At 37.6% G+C, this 17,224-nt stretch overlaps 2 protein-coding genes and 1 pseudogene across 2 annotated transcripts; 1 reads left to right on the plus strand and 2 right to left on the minus strand.

Annotated features, from left to right (window-relative positions):
- The first annotated feature begins 223 nt into the window (after nt 1–223).
- Nucleotides 224–3,180, plus strand: LOC132619284 (G-type lectin S-receptor-like serine/threonine-protein kinase SD2-5). Its single transcript, XM_060334233.1, has one exon. It carries the CDS (start codon nt 519–521, stop codon nt 3,009–3,011), a length of 2,493 nt encoding a protein of 830 aa, XP_060190216.1. The 5' UTR covers nt 224–518; the 3' UTR covers nt 3,012–3,180.
- Nucleotides 3,181–8,577: 5,397 nt separating this feature from the next.
- Nucleotides 8,578–9,476, minus strand: LOC132619285 (uncharacterized). Its single transcript, XM_060334234.1, has one exon. The coding sequence runs from the start codon at nt 9,328–9,330 to the stop codon at nt 8,746–8,748; it is 585 nt and encodes a 194-aa protein (XP_060190217.1). The 5' UTR covers nt 9,331–9,476; the 3' UTR covers nt 8,578–8,745.
- A 1,638-nt stretch (nt 9,477–11,114) lies between these two features.
- Nucleotides 11,115–13,972, minus strand: LOC132618647 (G-type lectin S-receptor-like serine/threonine-protein kinase SD2-5; annotated as a pseudogene).
- Between the last annotated feature and the right edge of the window lie 3,252 nt (nt 13,973–17,224).

The following is a 17,224-nucleotide window of genomic DNA, read 5'->3' on the forward strand; positions in this document are numbered from 1 at the left end:
AGTCCAAATACAACATATTTCTTACACAAATGGACCAAAATCACACATTTTAATTAATTGAAGGTTAAATGTGTCGAATCATGTATTACAAGGACTAAAATAAGGATTTACCAATAATTGAGGGACCAAATTTGCTGTTGCCCCTTCCTTAAAACTCTTTTTGGGTCAAAAGAGAAAAAAAAGAGGAAACTTCCATAATTAATGAAGAAAAATTGAATATTATCAAAGGGAGAAGGAGGCAAATTTGGACGACATGCATAAGTCAACGCGTTCCTTTAGTCATCCACTTCTCCAAGTTGTAAAAAGTAGGTGTGTTGCATTTTGGACCATATTATAATTTTGCATCAAACATTAGAAAAATCAGTCATGGGTCAATAGTAAGCAAATAATAGCTTAATGCACTAATCTTAGACTCTTTTAAACAACCAAAGATCTTACGTTAAACTTCAATGTGTTTTCATCTCATGATGAACTAAAGGCACTTTTGTGAAAGTTTTATTTATCCTCCATTGTTCTTAATGGCTTTATGCAAGATTTTTCCTTTCTTCTTCATTCTTTGTTGTTCTTTTCATTTGATATCCAGCCAACCTTTTGATTACCCAACTGCAAATCTTTCGACAACTTGGGTCAACCGTATTTCTGCACCCCATTCAATTGATTTCACTGATGGCTCAAAAATAAGGTCCATACTACTCCGAGGAACTTTTGGTCCAAGATATGCTTGTGGTTTCTACTGTAATGGCAATTGTGAGAGTTACCTCCTTGCCATCTTCATTGTCCAAACCAACAGTGCTTCCCTTATTACTTCTCCTTCGATTGGATTCCCGCAAGTTGTTTGGTCTGCTAACAGGAACAATCCGGTTAAGATCAATTCTACTTTGCAGTTTACAGCAGATGGAGAATTGGTGCTTAGAGATGTTGATGGTACTTTGGCTTGGTCAACAAACACTGCCGGCAAATCTGTTGCTGGCTTAAGCTTGACCGATGAGGGGAATCTCGTTCTGTTTGATTCCACAAATGCAACTGTTTGGCAATCTTTTGATCACCCAACCGATGCTTTAGTTCCTGGGCAGAAGTTAGTATCAGGGATGAAGCTGACAGCCAGTGTTTCAACAACAAACTGGACTGAGGGAGGTTTGTTCTCTTTATCTGCCACAGGTGATGGTTTGGTTGCTTTTGTAGAGTCAAATCCTCCCCAAACATACTTTGAAAGTGAAAGATCTACTGCTGGATTGAATGCTAGTGGAGGCTCCAATTATGTTATGTATTTGAATGGAAGCTTAGCTTTATTTGCAAATTCTAGTGATTCCAATGAGACACTGGTTACTATACCTCCAGCATTCTCTGCTCAATATATGAAACTGGAGTCTGATGGACACTTGAAAGTGTATGAATGGCAAAGTGCATGGAACGAGGTGGAGGATATCCTGACAGGTTTTAATGGTGAGTGTTATTACCCCATGGTCTGTGGAAGATATGGCATTTGCTCAAGGGGGCAGTGTAGTTGTCCCAAATCAAGCTCTAATTCAACTACCTATTTCAGACAGATAGATGATAGGCAGGGTAATCTGGGTTGCTCTGAGGTCACAAGGCTGACTTGTAATGCTTCAAATAAACACAGATTTTTGGAACTTCAAAATGTGGACTATTTCACATTTACTACAGATATTGGAAACACCAATATGAATACCTGTAAAGATGCATGTCTGAGGAACTGTTCCTGTAAAGCTGCTTTATTTCGTAGTGCTTTAAACTCTTCCACGGGGGACTGCTACCTACCATCCGAGATCTTTTCACTAGCGAATAATGAGAAGGACAGGACAAGGTATGATTCCCACGCTTTTATAAAAGTACAGGTTGAACCTGAAACAGCTGCTGATAAGGGGAAAAAGAGCGTTAATGGTGCTATACTGGGCTCTGTCATAGGACTTGCCATCTTAGGCATCATAATTGGAATTGCAGTTTTCATAGTCTGGAAGAAGAGAAAGGCCAATGAAGATGAAGAAAATTATCTAGATCACATGCCAGGAATGCCTACTAGATTTTCTTATGATAATCTAAAGCTTGCAACGGAGAACTTCACCAAGAAGCTTGGTCAAGGAGGATTCGGGTCAGTTTTTGAAGGGTGCTTAGAAGATGGCACAATGATTGCAGTGAAATGCCTTGATGGAATAGGGCAAGTTAAAAAATCATTCTTAGCTGAGGTTGAAACTATTGGCAGCATACATCATGTAAACTTGGTGCAATTAATTGGCTTCTGTGCAGAGAAATCTCACAGGCTTTTAGTATACGAGTTCATGAGCAATGGATCACTAGAGAAATGGATATACCATGGGAAACAAGAGCGAACTCTTGATTGGAACTGCAGGAGGAAGATTATTCAAGACATAGCCAAAGGATTAGCTTACCTTCATGAAGAATGCAGGCAAAAGATTCTGCATTTGGATATTAAGCCCCCAAACATACTACTGGATGAGAAGCACAACGCTAAACTCGCTGACTTTGGGCTTTCAAAGCTAATTGGTCGGGATCAGAGCCAAATTGTGACTACGATGAGAGGCACTCCTGGTTATTTGGCTCCTGAATGGCTTAGTGGAGCTATAACAGAAAAAGTAGATGTCTACAGCTTTGGCATCGTGGTCTTGGAAATTTTGAGTGGAAGAAGACATTTTGAGGCCTCTGAGTCTGAAGACCAACAGGTAATGTTGCACTTATTCAGGAAAAAGGCAGAGGAAGGGCAGTTGGTGGATCTTATTGATAAGCACAGTGAAGATATGCAGTTTTACAAAGAAGAAGTGATAAAGACGATGCAGATTGCTGCCTGGTGTTTGCAAAGTGATTACACGAAGAGGCCATCAATGTCAACAGTGGTCAAGGCCATGGAGGGTGTTTTGGATGTTGAAAGGGATCTAGACTACAGCTTTAGGCCACAACCTGTGAACGGTATACCAAATATCACTTTTGCAGATTCAACTCCTTTATTGCCTTCAGTCCTATCAGGTCCAAGATGAGGAGAAAGTTCCATGTAAATTTTGTTAATTTCTAGTTTTTATGCAGTTGCAGCTTGCTTGCTGCTGTGTAAATTTCTTCTCCAATGTTCACAAAGTTAGTTTTTTTCATGAAAAATTTGTCCTTTGAGAACTAATCAACTCATCAATGTGGATTTGATAAGCTTGTTAGCACGACAGTATGTATAAAGCTCCTTTTTTTTTTTTGTTTTGTAACCCTCATCAGTCAATGTAGGTACAAAGATATGTTGAGAGTGAAAGCATTGCTCAGTAATTAGTTTGTCATCTGAAGAGAAATATCTGAGGATTAAACAGGAACAAGGAGGGCTTATCCAACTGAGAGAACATTCCAAACCCAATACTTCAAAGGGATTAAAAGCAACATTTTTGAAATTGCATCTTGTCTAAATACTTACATGCACCCACTGTTTGCTCCAAAACCAAGCAATTTAACCATGGCAGTAAAAAGTTAATGTGAATATACATATTACTAAATCATAGTTAATGTTAGAAAGAAAAGAAAGAAGAATTTGAAAGGTAAAAGGAGGAACCACAGAAAAATTGCAGCTGTAAATTGCTACAAGAATTTTGAAGATGAAGAAGGAGAAGGCTAGAGAAGTTTCTGAATTTTTTTTTTCCTCTTGCTTTCTCATTTGAGATGGTTCTCTATATATAAAGTGTGAGTATTATAAAACACAAAGTAAGCAATTTCTCACACTAAACTAAGTACATATGTGGCTCACTAACCACCACTCATTTTAACCCAAAAGACTAGTCTACTACTCTTGGAGTTTCTAGAGAAATCTTAATTTCCTAACATTCCTCCTTAAGATTTTTCATTGAAGCTCCTTGCAACATTCTTTGACACTCAAACTTCTTGGTGGGAAGAGCCTTGGTTAGAATATCAGCTTCTTGTTCTTCACTGCTGCAATGCACTAGTTTAACTTCACATTCTTTTCTGCATCTCTTAAAGCATGAAATCTGATGTTGATATGCTTCGTTCTTCCATGCTGCACCGGATTTTCAGCCATTGAAATGGCTGATTTATTGTCCACATAGATCACCGTTGGTTCTAGTGGCAATAGATCCAATTCAAACAAGATCTTTCGCAACCAAATTCCTTGATTTGTAGCAGATGCAACAGCCACATACTCGGCTTCCGCTGAAGATTGAGCTACAATATCTTGCTTCTTTGTGCTCCACGAAAAAATGCCAGAACCAAAACAAAATGAGTAACCAGATGTGCTTTTGTAATCATCCAAACATCCATCCCAATCGCTATCAGAATAGCCAATAAGAACTCCATTCTCCACACTTATATACCAAATTCCATAGTCAATTGTCCCTCTAATGTACCTTAACACCCTTTTTGCAGCTCCAAAGTGTTTAGTGCTTGGACTTTGCATATATCGGGACAACAAACTAGCAGCGAACATTACGTCTGGCCTGGAAGCTGTAAGATACAATAGGCTTCCAATAAGACTACTATAAATTTTTGGATCTGCCCTTTCTTCACCATCATCCTTCATCAACTTTTCATTCACAACAAGTGGAGTTGCAACAGGTTTGCACTTGTCAAGCTTAAATTTTTTTAACAAATTCAAAACATACTTCTTTTGGGACAAGAAAATTCCTTCACGAGATTGAGCAATCTCCATTCCGAGGAAAAACCTCATCTCTCCTAAATCAGACATCTCAAAAGCTTTTAACATTTCATTTTTAACTTCTTGAACTGCAAGAGGATTTTCACCTGTGATCATCAAATCATCAACATAAACTGATATCACAATCAACTTCCCATCAGCTTGCTTTTTGAAGTACAAAGTAGGTTCATTTAGGCTTCTGTTGAAGCCTTAAGACAACAAATGAGTATTCAGCCTACTATACCAAGCTCTTGGAGCTTGTTTAAGACCATAGAGTGCCTTTTTAAGCTTATATACCTTGTCTTCTTCACCTGCAACTGTAAAACCTTCAGATTGTTCAACATGAATGTCTTCTTCAAGCAATCCATTGAGAAATGCAGATTTGACATCCAAATGAAAGATTTTCCACTTGTATTGTGCTGCAAGAGCGACTAGAAATCTTACTGTCTCATGCCTTGCAACAGGAGCAAACGTATCTCCAAAATCTACTCCAGGCTGCTGAGAATAGCCTTTAACTACAAGTCTAGCTTTATGCTTGAAAATGGAGCCATCTGCATTGAACTTTGTTCTATAAACCCATCTGACACCGATAACGTTCTTCTGTTTTGGCCTTTCAACCAACTCCCAAGTGTCATTTTTATTGATCATGGCAAGCTTCTCCTCCATTGCAGAAATTCAAACTTCCTGACTTGCTGCTTCTTCATAGGAGGACGGTTCAACAAGAGCAAAATTGCATTGCTCATAAACTTCAGCTAGTGACCTGGTCTTCAAAACGGGAGAATCTGTAGTCAATTCAACATTTGAATTGTGTTTTGTTCCAGCAATAGGACTAAAGGTAGTATCACTCTTGTGCGGATTTGGAGTTGCAACTGAAGTACTCCCACCTTGATTCTTTACAACCATATCTTGATCCCAATCATAGTAGCTGGACTCGTCCATTACAAGATCTCTACTGACGAACACCTTCTTGCTACTAACATTGAACACTGTATACCCTTTTGAAACTGTGCTAAAGCCCAACAGAATGCAAAATTTTGCCTTGCTATCTAATTTGCCTCTTTTAGCAACAGGAACATGTGCATAGCACACCGAACCAAATACCTTCAAGTGTCTTGCAGATGGCTTTATACCCCTCCACGCTTTAAAAGGCGTCATGCCTTGGACTGCTCTAGTTGGCAATCTATTTAGCAAATAGACTGCGGTATTGACTGCTTCGGCCCAAAAATATTTAGGCATCTTTTTTTCTGCCAACATGCATCTTGCCATCTCCATCACCGTTCTGTTCTTTCTCTCAGAAACCCCGTTCTGTTCTGGAGTGTAGCTAATAGTGAATTGTTGTTGAATGCCCAAATCTTTACAATACTTGCTGAACTGATATGAAGTATATTCAGTTCCATTATCTGACCTGATATACTCCAAGCTGCAGTCACTCTCCCTTTCTACCATAGCCTTGAATTCTTTGAAAATAGAAAACACTTGAGATTTGCTGCTAAGAAAGTAAACCCATGTCATTCTAGTTAGATCATCCACAAAGAGAATAAAGTATTTGTTTCCACTCAAAGAAGTCGTCCTCATTGGTCTACATAAATCTGTATGAACCAACTCTAGCTTTTCCTTAGCCCTCCAAAGACTTCCTTTAGGAAAGGATCGTCTATGCATTTTACCAAATTGACATGACTCACAAACATCTCTGCACATGTCAATTTGGGTACATCAAGCACCATACCCTTCAATTGCATATACACCAGTGAACCAAGGTTGTAATGACCAAACCTTTTGTGCCAAAGCCAAGTGTCATTCAATTCAACATTAAAAGAGCAAGTAGCAACAGAATAGCATGAAATTGAAAAGGCATTGTCAATCATGCTAATTTTAGCTACTTCACATCCTTTAGGATCATAAATGACACATTTTTTATTCTTGAAATTAAGAGAATAATTTTTATGAAGCAATTGAGCAACGCTCAACAAGTTTTGAGTCAAGCTTGGCACATAAAGACACATCTTTAATGATTTTCATACCTTCGTCAGTAGAAAATTTTACTGACCCTCTACCTTGAGCTAGCACCAATGCACCATTTCCAAGCCTCACTTTAGTTCTGTCAGTTCTATCCAAGGTAACAAACAGATTTTCATCAATCGCCATGTGCCTTGTGCACGCGCTGTCAACATACCAGTTACATCCATCAACATGTGATGTGTGCGAGGCAATGAAAACCTCCTCCTCTGATTTTTCAACTTGGTGATCATCCGCGAAATTTGCTCGTTGGGAAGATTGACCACTTTGATTTTGCTTTTGCCTGCAATTTCTCTCGATGTGCCCATACCTTGTACAATATCTACATTGAACTGGAGGCCTTTTTGGCTTCTGCCAACAATTCTTCTCTAAGTGGTTTGTCTTCTTACAAATACCACAAGGTGGAAATTTTCCTTTTCTTGACGAATCACCTTGGTTTTCACCAGATTTTACCTCTGTAGAGTTATCTAAGGATGCCTTTCTGGCTTCCTTCCGCTGCTTGAATTTATGCCTTACTTGAAAGGCATCTCCTACTATCCCTTCACTTCTCATAGTTACCCTTTGTTCTTGGACTTGCAATTTGGAGATCAATTCAGCTATTGTAAGAGTAGTCAAGTCACAAGACTCTTCAATAGCTGAGATTTTTGATTCAAACTTATCTGGAAGGCTAACCAATATTTTTTCTACAACTTTCTGATCTGGGAAGTCTTCACCAAGTATCCGTATCTGGTTCACAATCTCCATTAGCTTGGAACAGTATTCTTTCACACTATCTGAGTCCTTCATCTTCAAAAGCTCAAACTCCTTCTTCAAAGTTAAAACCCTAACAGACTTTACTCTGTTATTGCCTTCAAACTCCTCCTTTAACTTATCCCAGGCCTCTTTAGCTGTTTCACAAGCCATAATTCTTGTAAACATCACTTCTGTAAGACTTGAATGTATGCAAGTGAGAGCTCTTGGAGATCTAGTCACCAACTCATCATACTTCTTAATTTCATTGAGAGTTGCATTAACTCTCAAAGGTTGGACAGCAGGTTCTCCTCTCAACAACTTCCCATAAGTTGAGAGCCTTTAGATAAGCCTTCATCTTGATGGCCCAAATGTGATAATTCTCGCCGGTAAAAATCGGAGGACCCGTTGTTGGCTGATTTGCAGGTGCCATGAGTTTACCCAGCAAATAAATCCAAGAAACAGGAATAAGATAAGCCAAGTAACAAGATTTGATTCAGATCCCTTAGGAAATAAGCTTGGATACCATGTTAGAAAGAAAAGAAAGAAGAATTTGAAAGGTAAAAGGAGGAACAACAGAAAAATTGCAGCTGTAAATTGCTACAAGAATTTTGAAGATGAAGAAGGAGAAGGCTAGAGAAGTTTCTGATTTTTTTTTTCTCTTGCTTTCTCATTTGAGATGGTTTTCTATATATAAAGTGTGAGTATTACAAAACACAAAGTAAGCAAAATATCTCACACTAAACTAAGTACATATTTGGCTCACTAACCACCACTCATTTTAACCCAAAAGACTAGTCTACTACAAAGCTCAAAATATCTACTACTCTTGGAGTTTCTAGAGAAATCTTAATTTCCTAACAGTTAACTCATAAATGTACGTAAACACCCTTTTCGTTATACTTCGGATGAGATTATAATATCATAACATCTAGGGAAACAAAATAAATGATCATGCACAAGACCAGTTTTAGCGAAAGCTAAAAGAACCCTCTTTTTTCCTTCTCTTATAATAGGTATAAGCTAAAAACATTCAAGTATAGCAGGGTAGTAATATGTAACTAGATTTATAAAACATCAATAAGCGCTAGAGTAATATTTTAACAGTGTGTCTATAATTCTGAAAGTATTCCCAGTATGTTGCAATTATTTAGCTAATGCGAACATCAATAACAAGTAACTAAAGTCAAAGGACGACAATTTTTAATTCCATATACACAAGTATGAATATTCGCAGATTGCTTATTATGTACAATAAGCAGAATTCATCATATATATACACACTACTACTATTTACATATCCACAGTTTCCAACAGAATTAACTCAGTAATAAATTGAGCTTACAGATTCAATAGACAGATGTGAGTCTCACTGGAACCTTGTCTCTAGTTGGATCACTGAATCCATCAGCCACAATTCTCACCATTTTTTTAAAAGCAAAATGCAAGCAATTCGACAAAACCGCCCAACACATCAACTCGTATACAAAATCAAAAGCCGGATCCGAAAACGAAGAAGATTCTTCCCAATTTGCCCCTCCAAATCCACCATAATTCCATCCCTTACCACCACCACCACCACCACCACCACTCCAGCTGCTACCACCACCACCACCAAACGGACCATCATAATCACCACCGTCAAATAAAACTCCGTTTCCATCATCTCCGTCATCGCTTAACAACTTCCGTTTAGTACGCCTCGTCTTACGTGTCAACCTACGTGGCGCGGATTTGACTTTATTGTATTTAACAGGCGGCGGCGCTAAGGCGGCGGAGATTTGACGAACTCCGGCGGCGGCGGCGGAAGGAGGAGATTGCTGATGCTCCGATGAGAGAACGTTGAAATTGCGATTTAGAAGATATTTTGAAAACCCTAGGCCATGGCTTGTGACCACTGTTGTTAACGTATCGGAGATCACAGATAGTTCCATAGATGATTGCTTCGATTTGGATAAAAATAGGAAAAATCAATTTTGGGTTGAAAGTTTTGAATAGGGAGTTTGATTTTTTGGGGAAGAGGACAATATATATGGGGGATTCTTTGGAATTTTCAAGCGGCACGAGAGAGAAACGTGTGATTCTCTGCAATATGGTTATTCTTGCAAATATTACGTTTTTTTTTTTTTTTTTTTGGCCTTTTTCTTTCCTCTTTGCTTTTTTGTTTCAACTAGTTTCTCAGCATGCTTTGCACGCGTATGTTGACTCTGGCATATATAATCATATATCCTCCCTCCGACGTCGTCTAGTTTTGACTTTGCATTGAATTTAAGAAAATAAAAAGACTTTTAAATTTTGTGGTTATTAATTAAAAATTTATAGAATGTGTCAAAATATTCTTTAATCCTGTGGTCTTAAACATGTCACGTTGAAAGTTGAGATTAAAGAAACAATCATTTTTTTTAAACAGATTAAAAAGAAAAGTAAGACAAATAAATTAAAACAGAGAGAGTAGTGTAATATTAGTATCAGAAAAATAAAATTTTGAGTAAATAATTATATATGAAATTAATAAAGTAGAAGCTTCTATGGATCGTTGTATCTCATATGATGATTTGTTTGTCGAGATCAATACGATTGGATGTCATCTGAAGCTACAAAGATAAATAATTAAAATTTGATTAAATATATGTGATATTTATTTTATTTTATGAGTACACACATGTAATGAAGTGTATCTCACCTAATACTTTCTTTTTGTCTGTTTCAATTGCTCTATCATAGTCAGAACTCTTGTTATCGACATTGATATCCCTTTAAAAGGGTAACGTGAAGCTGACCATTGTGAGAAAACCAAGTAAAGTGGCTTCTCAAATGTGTTGACCTCTTTAAATTCTGCCAGCACCACGAATCAATTCGAGCACACAAGATCGAAATAACACATGATATTGTCCGAAACATGTATGACGAACTTATATATTTGGGGCAATGCAACATCCATATTGAAAATGAACTGCAAGATAAGTATATACCACTTATATAAACAATCCTAAACTGATTCACCGTAACGTATCTAAGCTCTTCATATATAGCAAAAGGAAAATGATGCATTGGTCACCATTATCTACTAGAGAAATGTTGTTTTGGTTAGTCTAATTACCTTATTGAGTCTTATGAGCCATTTAATTCTGAACAGCTGAATGGATTGCCTCCTCTGTTTTGATTAATTAAATCTGATTCCTTTTTTCTGAGCTCTGATTCATCAATATGTCAGTCTGTTTTAGCTTTTCATTTTGCTTAACGTTGTCTGATTGTCTCAGGGTGTTCTTTGGTCCGATCACACGTGAAGACATTTGAATCTCTAACGATATGCCAACTAAGATGTTTTACTTCAGTTTTTGCTGTTGTAAATAGAATAAGTAGAGACCCCTTACTCTTAGAAATACAAATAACGTGCTGCATATGAAGATGTACTGATACACAAACATGCAAATTGGAAAAAAAAACTGTATCCAACTGCCATGGAAAAGTTAATTGTTTAGCTACTTTAGTTTTCCTTTTACATTATACCATCTACAAATTTACCTGATAGCCAAATTGAGATGCTAACAAACCCAAAGCTAAGGGAAGAATTTTTGGGAAATAGTATGTACAAGAGAAAGATGGATCTGGTGATAAAACATGGAAATATAAAGGTAGATATAACCATTCCTCCATTCTTTACAAAGAGAGAAATAGAATAGGGAAAAGAAAAAACACAACCTCTTGATCTTATTGTTCATCTTGGTCCGGATAAAATTGTAGGCAATATTGAACTGATAGTGGCTTCCCTCTGTTGGTTTCTTGCCCCAACCACAGTTAGGTATGTGAATTTGAACTTTGAAGTCCAAGTTGGTTTCAACAGACACCAAACCTTCCAGTGCTTTAACCACCAATGTCATGGAAGGCCTCTTGGTGAAATCTCCCTGTAGACACCACGCAGCAATGCTCATCATTTCTGTCACTGCTTCTTTGTGGACCTGCATACCCTCATTGTTTTTGTCAACCATATCCATGAGCTGTTGTTGTTCTGCTTTTCTTTCAAAAACACTTAGCAAATGGACATCATCTTCATCAGCCTGGGATAAATCCAAATTCTTTCTCCCACAGAGAATTTCCAAGAGCACAATTCCAAAAGCATACACATCAACTTTCTCAGTGATTACTGAGCTCAACCATTCAGGGGCTAGATACCCTGGTGTTCCTCTCATTCCAGTCAGAACTTTGCTTTTGTCTTTCTCAATTAGCTTCGACAACCCAAAATCAGATATCTTAGCATTGAAATTTTGGTCTAGAATGATGTTTTATGGTTTGATGTCCAAATGAATTATCTTCTGGCTGCATTCATCATGAAGATAAGCTAAACCTTTTGCAATATCTGATAATATCCTTTGCCTTGTATGCCATGTAAGCCCATTTTGTTTATTTTTATGAGAAATCCACCTATCCAATGATCCATTTACCATGTGCTCATAGATCAGAAGCCTGTGGCTCTTTCGGCACAAAATCCGATGAGTTTTACCAAATTGACGTGGTGAATGCCACCGACTATCTTTACTTCTGTTAAGAATGATTCCTTCACTTGACCTAGACCATCCAGATGCTTCACAACTATTTTGGTGCCATTACTCAGTGTTCCTTCATATACAGAGCCAAATTTTTAACTCATTGTAAGAGAACCGAGTTAGCAGCACCGGTAAGATTGGTTCAAGATCCAGAAAATCCCCAGCCTTGCTGGACTCGTATGCCCTCTTTTTGAAAAGAACAAAGCAAGCAGCGATACTTAAAATTATCCCAAAGAAAGCTGCAAGAGTAGATCCTATTATCACTATGCGATGTCTTGATTTTTTTCCTCTAGAAATGGTTGGAGACTGATTCTGTGCTTTTGAGGAATTCTGCACCTTAAGAAATACTCTCTTGTCCATTCCGTCCTCATTGCCTACGAGAGAAAAGACCTCACTCAGTAGTAAACAGCTCCCATTTCTAGCCCCCTCCAAGTCATATCTGAAAACAACAACTTTGCAGGAACAGTTTCTCAGACAGGCCCTTTTGCAATTTTCCAACTTTTCCCCCTCATACCATAATATGCTCGAAATTAGTTCATGATTGAACTCAAATGCAAAATATGTGGTATTCCTGAGCTCTACGAAACTATGATACTGCGAAGAGTTGCAGTAAATGGATGTCAATTGTGAACATCCAAGATCTTTCTTCCTGTCATTAAAAGGCCTGAAGAATTTTTTCCTCTGGTGGACAACTACATTGCCCGTTACTTGTACAAATACCATGTCTTCCACACACCATCGGGTAAAACAGTTCCCTTCATATGGGATCAAAAGATCAGATATCTCTTTCCAATGAAGTACATTCTTGTCCAATTGGTATACCCCTAAATGTCCATCAGGCCCAAGCTTCATGAATTGAGCTGGTGATGTAGGAGGGTCTTGCAGAGCAGTAAGTGTTTGACCATCAAAACTGTAATAAGGACTATCCATATAAGTTGGAGTATAGTAATACTGAGGTGGATCAGAATCGATGTAAGTGGCCCAGGTTCCATTGAGAATACTTAAAGCAATCAAACCTTGACTACGATTGGTTGCTGAAACGCTTGCTATTCCTCCCAGAAACCAAACTCTGGCTGGGGAGCAAAGAATCCATAGGATGATCGAAAGATTGCCAAATTGTGCGATTGGATCTATCAAAGAGCACGAGATTCCCCATTTCTGTCAAGTTTAAGCCAGAAACAGATTTGCCAGCTGTATTAGTAGACCAAACAACAGTGCCATCAGAGTCTTCCAAGACCAAGTTACCATTTTGGCCTAGTCGCAAGGTTGCATTGGCTTTCACTGGATGGTCTCTGTTAGCAGACCAAACTACCTGGGGATTCATCAACTTTGCGTCTCCGCTCTCACTCTTATGGAACGCAAAGAAGATACCGAGAAGGCATTCGGCGCTTTGCTCATTACAGTAGAAGCCACAGAAGTGGTACTTAATTCCGTCATTTCCACTCAGAAGGATTGGTATAAAGTGAGATAAGCCGAATGTGGAATCAGTAAACGAAAACGGCATGTTGGTCCAGGAAGTGGAAAGTTCAGAAGTAGAATTCAAAAGACTGGCATTTAGGTACCACGAAATCTGTAATGAAGCAAACCTGGATGACAAAAATTGGAGATAAACGAAGAGTAGGATAGAAAAATACAATCTATGTTTTGCAAACATTGCTTTGTAAACGATGTTAAAGATCAGAAAATGTTTTGAAATGACTAAATTTGCTAGCTACTCCATCTGTGTTCTAATAGACTGATGTGAGCCCTTTTTTTTTTTCGGGGAACGTGTCTCTTTTGGTCAATACAAGACAGGGAACTCATAATTTTTTTTTATTCCATGTGTATTTTAATGTTTTCCAAACGTTTGTCTACTTTCAACACTCATTTTATATTTGCCACAAATAGAAAGCAAACATACCCTGGAGATTCCCTTTTACATGTGAACCTGAACCTGAATATGATATAATTATTTGCAGTGAAGGCTACACAAAATCACTTGTTTCCTTTCCATTATTTTAAAGCAAAGTGGGAACACAGACAAGGGTCTTCCTTTTTCCTATTATTTTAAAGGACCTGGAGACTAGAGACTCCTCTTTCTCTTCTTTATTCTTACAACTTCCAGGTAGCTTCTTTATTAGCATAAAATCTATATCTATATATCTATATAAAGCAGGGACAAATGCCCGCTGATATGGCAGCCTATAAAACCAGAATTCACATTTATCTTTTTTCTTAGAATTTTGCAATTTAACCTTTTATTTAAGTGCCCAAATAAGTAAAACGGAAAAGGGTCAAAAATACCCATAAACTATCATAAATGGATCACATATATCCTCCGTTTGCATTTGGTATCAAACATAGCCTCGCCGTTACAAAAGGAGACCACTAATACCCCTCCATTTAAGCTGACGTGGCAGCGCCACGTGGAAAAAATGATCCACGTGGACGGCCACTGTTGACACCCAATTTTGTCCCTCTTTTATTTAATTTTATTTACTCGGGCTTCTAAATTTACTGACGAGCTAAACACTTTATTTTCACTATTTTTTATTTTATTACTACTACTATTAATATCGTTACTTTTATTTTCAACATTACGAGCATTACTTTATCACAAATAATTTTCGGGTTTGGACTCGTTAAATTAATTACAAGACAACACTTTGCAAAATCTTTATTCTTCTACATATTAATTATTAATTGTCTTTACATAGTATATATTGTAGCAGTTATTAAATTAGAAGCCCAAAAATAATTTAAATAAAGGAAGAAGGATCCATATTTTCATCCAATTGCTGGCCCAAACAACAAAGCACAATATGCCAAATAAATGGCTCAACCCATGTTTTTAATTTCATCAGACCAACCCATTTCCTCACTTAACCGACCAGCCCAAATCACTCTTTAACAACTTACCCAACAAATCAGCCCACTACCTAATATTACCCGGTCCAGCCCACACATTTCATACCCGACCCGGTCCGTCCCACAACATGAAATGAAACCAGTAGGGTTTCATTTCATTTTCTTCTTCACCTCACCCGCCGCCTCTCTTCTCTCTCTCTACTCTCTCTCTCTCTCCCTTCTCAGCCTCCCTTTTCTCTCCCACGTTCCCTACGCTCCCTCCACTCACCCTTGTCCCCCACGCCTATCTCCTCACGTTCTACTGTCCCCCACGCCTGTTCCCCGCTCCTTCGTCTCTCTCATACGCTCCTCTCTTTCTTCAATACAAATGAAACCCTATAAATACAAGGCGAGTTGAATCGTTTTAGGGGGGATCATTTAGTTTGGGAGGGGACTGAACATCGTTTTAGAACGGAGAGGATTTGATGAGTAAGAAACCCGAATCAACAAGGATCTGGAACCCGAAATTTTCAGTACTTAGGGGAATTTTCAGATTTTTGAGGGATTTTTCTTGAGCAAAAAAAAACCGAATCAACTTTAGATAAATAGATCGGAAAAACGCCGGAAAATCCCCTGAAAAACAACAATCGGGGGATCACCGAATACTTTACTACATTTCACATTTTCTATCTCTCCACTGCTTTAAGACTTAGCTTGTTCTAATTCCATTCTGTTTCGGGGGAGATTCAACACTGATCGGACACGGATTGGTGATACATGAGTATTTTCTAAAAGTCTTGAATTCTCTTTCATTTTCAAAAATCGGGTCTTGCACTTTGTTTCAAATCAGAGAATACTCTCTGTTATGAAATTTGTGTCGAAAAGTTAAGTTTTCATGATTCAATCAACTTTCATCGCTGTTCAGCAAAAATACTTTAATTGCGACAGAAATACTTTAATTTTGACTCGAGTTTCGAATCTGTCAAGACGAGAGTAGATTCGAGACGTCGACGCCCAGTTCACTGTACCCAAAAAAGGTCTGTGGATTCCCTTTCCTTTCTTTATTTTAGCATTTTTAGTTTCTTAGTTATCATGTGTTAGCTAGCTTACTGTCTGTATAATTTAGCATATTGTAGTGTTAAGTTTCAGTTGGCGGCTCTGTGAAGTGTGTTTATATACTAGTATAATTAAATGACTGTGTTTGTTTAGTAGTTAAGTGTGCTTTAATATGTTGGGGGTTAGCTGCTAGTATTGATAGTTTCGATTTTTCCTTATTCAGGACTAGGCAGATCAATATGAATCTTGTTGGTGATTGTTAATACATTAGCAGCATGCTCGGTTGATTTAGTTTGTTATAAGAGAAGAGTGTTAATTCGGGTTAAACTGTGTTAAGCTGGGTCAATCTGACTAGGTATTGCATTATGCTTCAGCAAGCCGTTAAATGTCCTTATTAAATAGTGCTGATGCCTCAAATTTTGATATATATGTGTGTGTGTGTGTTTTGACTTTCTGACTGGTCTTGGCTTCAACTAAGTTAAGTATTTGTCAAAGTAAAATAGCAAAGTTCTGGAAATCATATGTGGTCATTATTTTGATAACAAGAATGATGGGAATAAACTCTCTTTGCATTCAATTAGCAGGTCTTAACTTGTACGTCTTTGCTTAAAAATGGGTAGTGTATTTACATGATTTTACCTCTGTATATTTGACAAACTAGTTTGGCGAGGCTATAAGCTTGAGAGGTCGTTTGAAACATGCTTAAACACTTTGAAATTTTCCTCAAACTCATTTTCTTAAGAATACATTCTTCTCTCCGATACTTTACGCAATCAGTCAATCAGTTCAGTTAGTTAAATATCTTTCAAGGATAATTTAAGGACCTCAAACTATAAGCCTTCAAACATTTGCCTTTCATTTAGAATCTCTATTTGAGGACTGGATATGTAAGCGTTAAGTGTTTCATTTCCTAGTTCATACTTCGTGCCTTAATATGTATCATGAAAATATCAACTGTTTTCTGGTTTTGAAGATTTAGGTGTCGGAAAATAGATATTACGCAGATCCTGTTTTGTTAATGTTATTTCTATTGAGCCAGTTTTTGATACATCAGTTCGTTAAAAGAGCACGAATTCGGGATTTTATATTTGGTACAAAATCTGGTTGTATGATTTATGTGGAAAATGTCCCTGTGAACCTCATTCTTTACAACTGATAAGATTGATTCCAATTTGAATGACAAAGAGGTAGGAAGAGATGTTGATAAGCTGGTCTTGCTAAATAGAATCCTGTTTGTCGGACTACTTCCTGATCATATTCATGCTAACACTTGCCTATAAAAATGAACAGAAGCAAAATCAGTGAATAAAATGCGTGTCTTTTGCCAACAACAGTGATAGTAATAACTGGTCAACACTTGTCTACTTTATTTGTTTTTCTTCGCTTTTGAATCATGAGTCTA

The sequence above is a fragment of the Lycium barbarum genome, chromosome 11 (assembly GCF_019175385.1).
Source record: "Lycium barbarum isolate Lr01 chromosome 11, ASM1917538v2, whole genome shotgun sequence".
Classification (NCBI taxonomy): Eukaryota; Viridiplantae; Streptophyta; class Magnoliopsida; order Solanales; family Solanaceae; genus Lycium; species Lycium barbarum.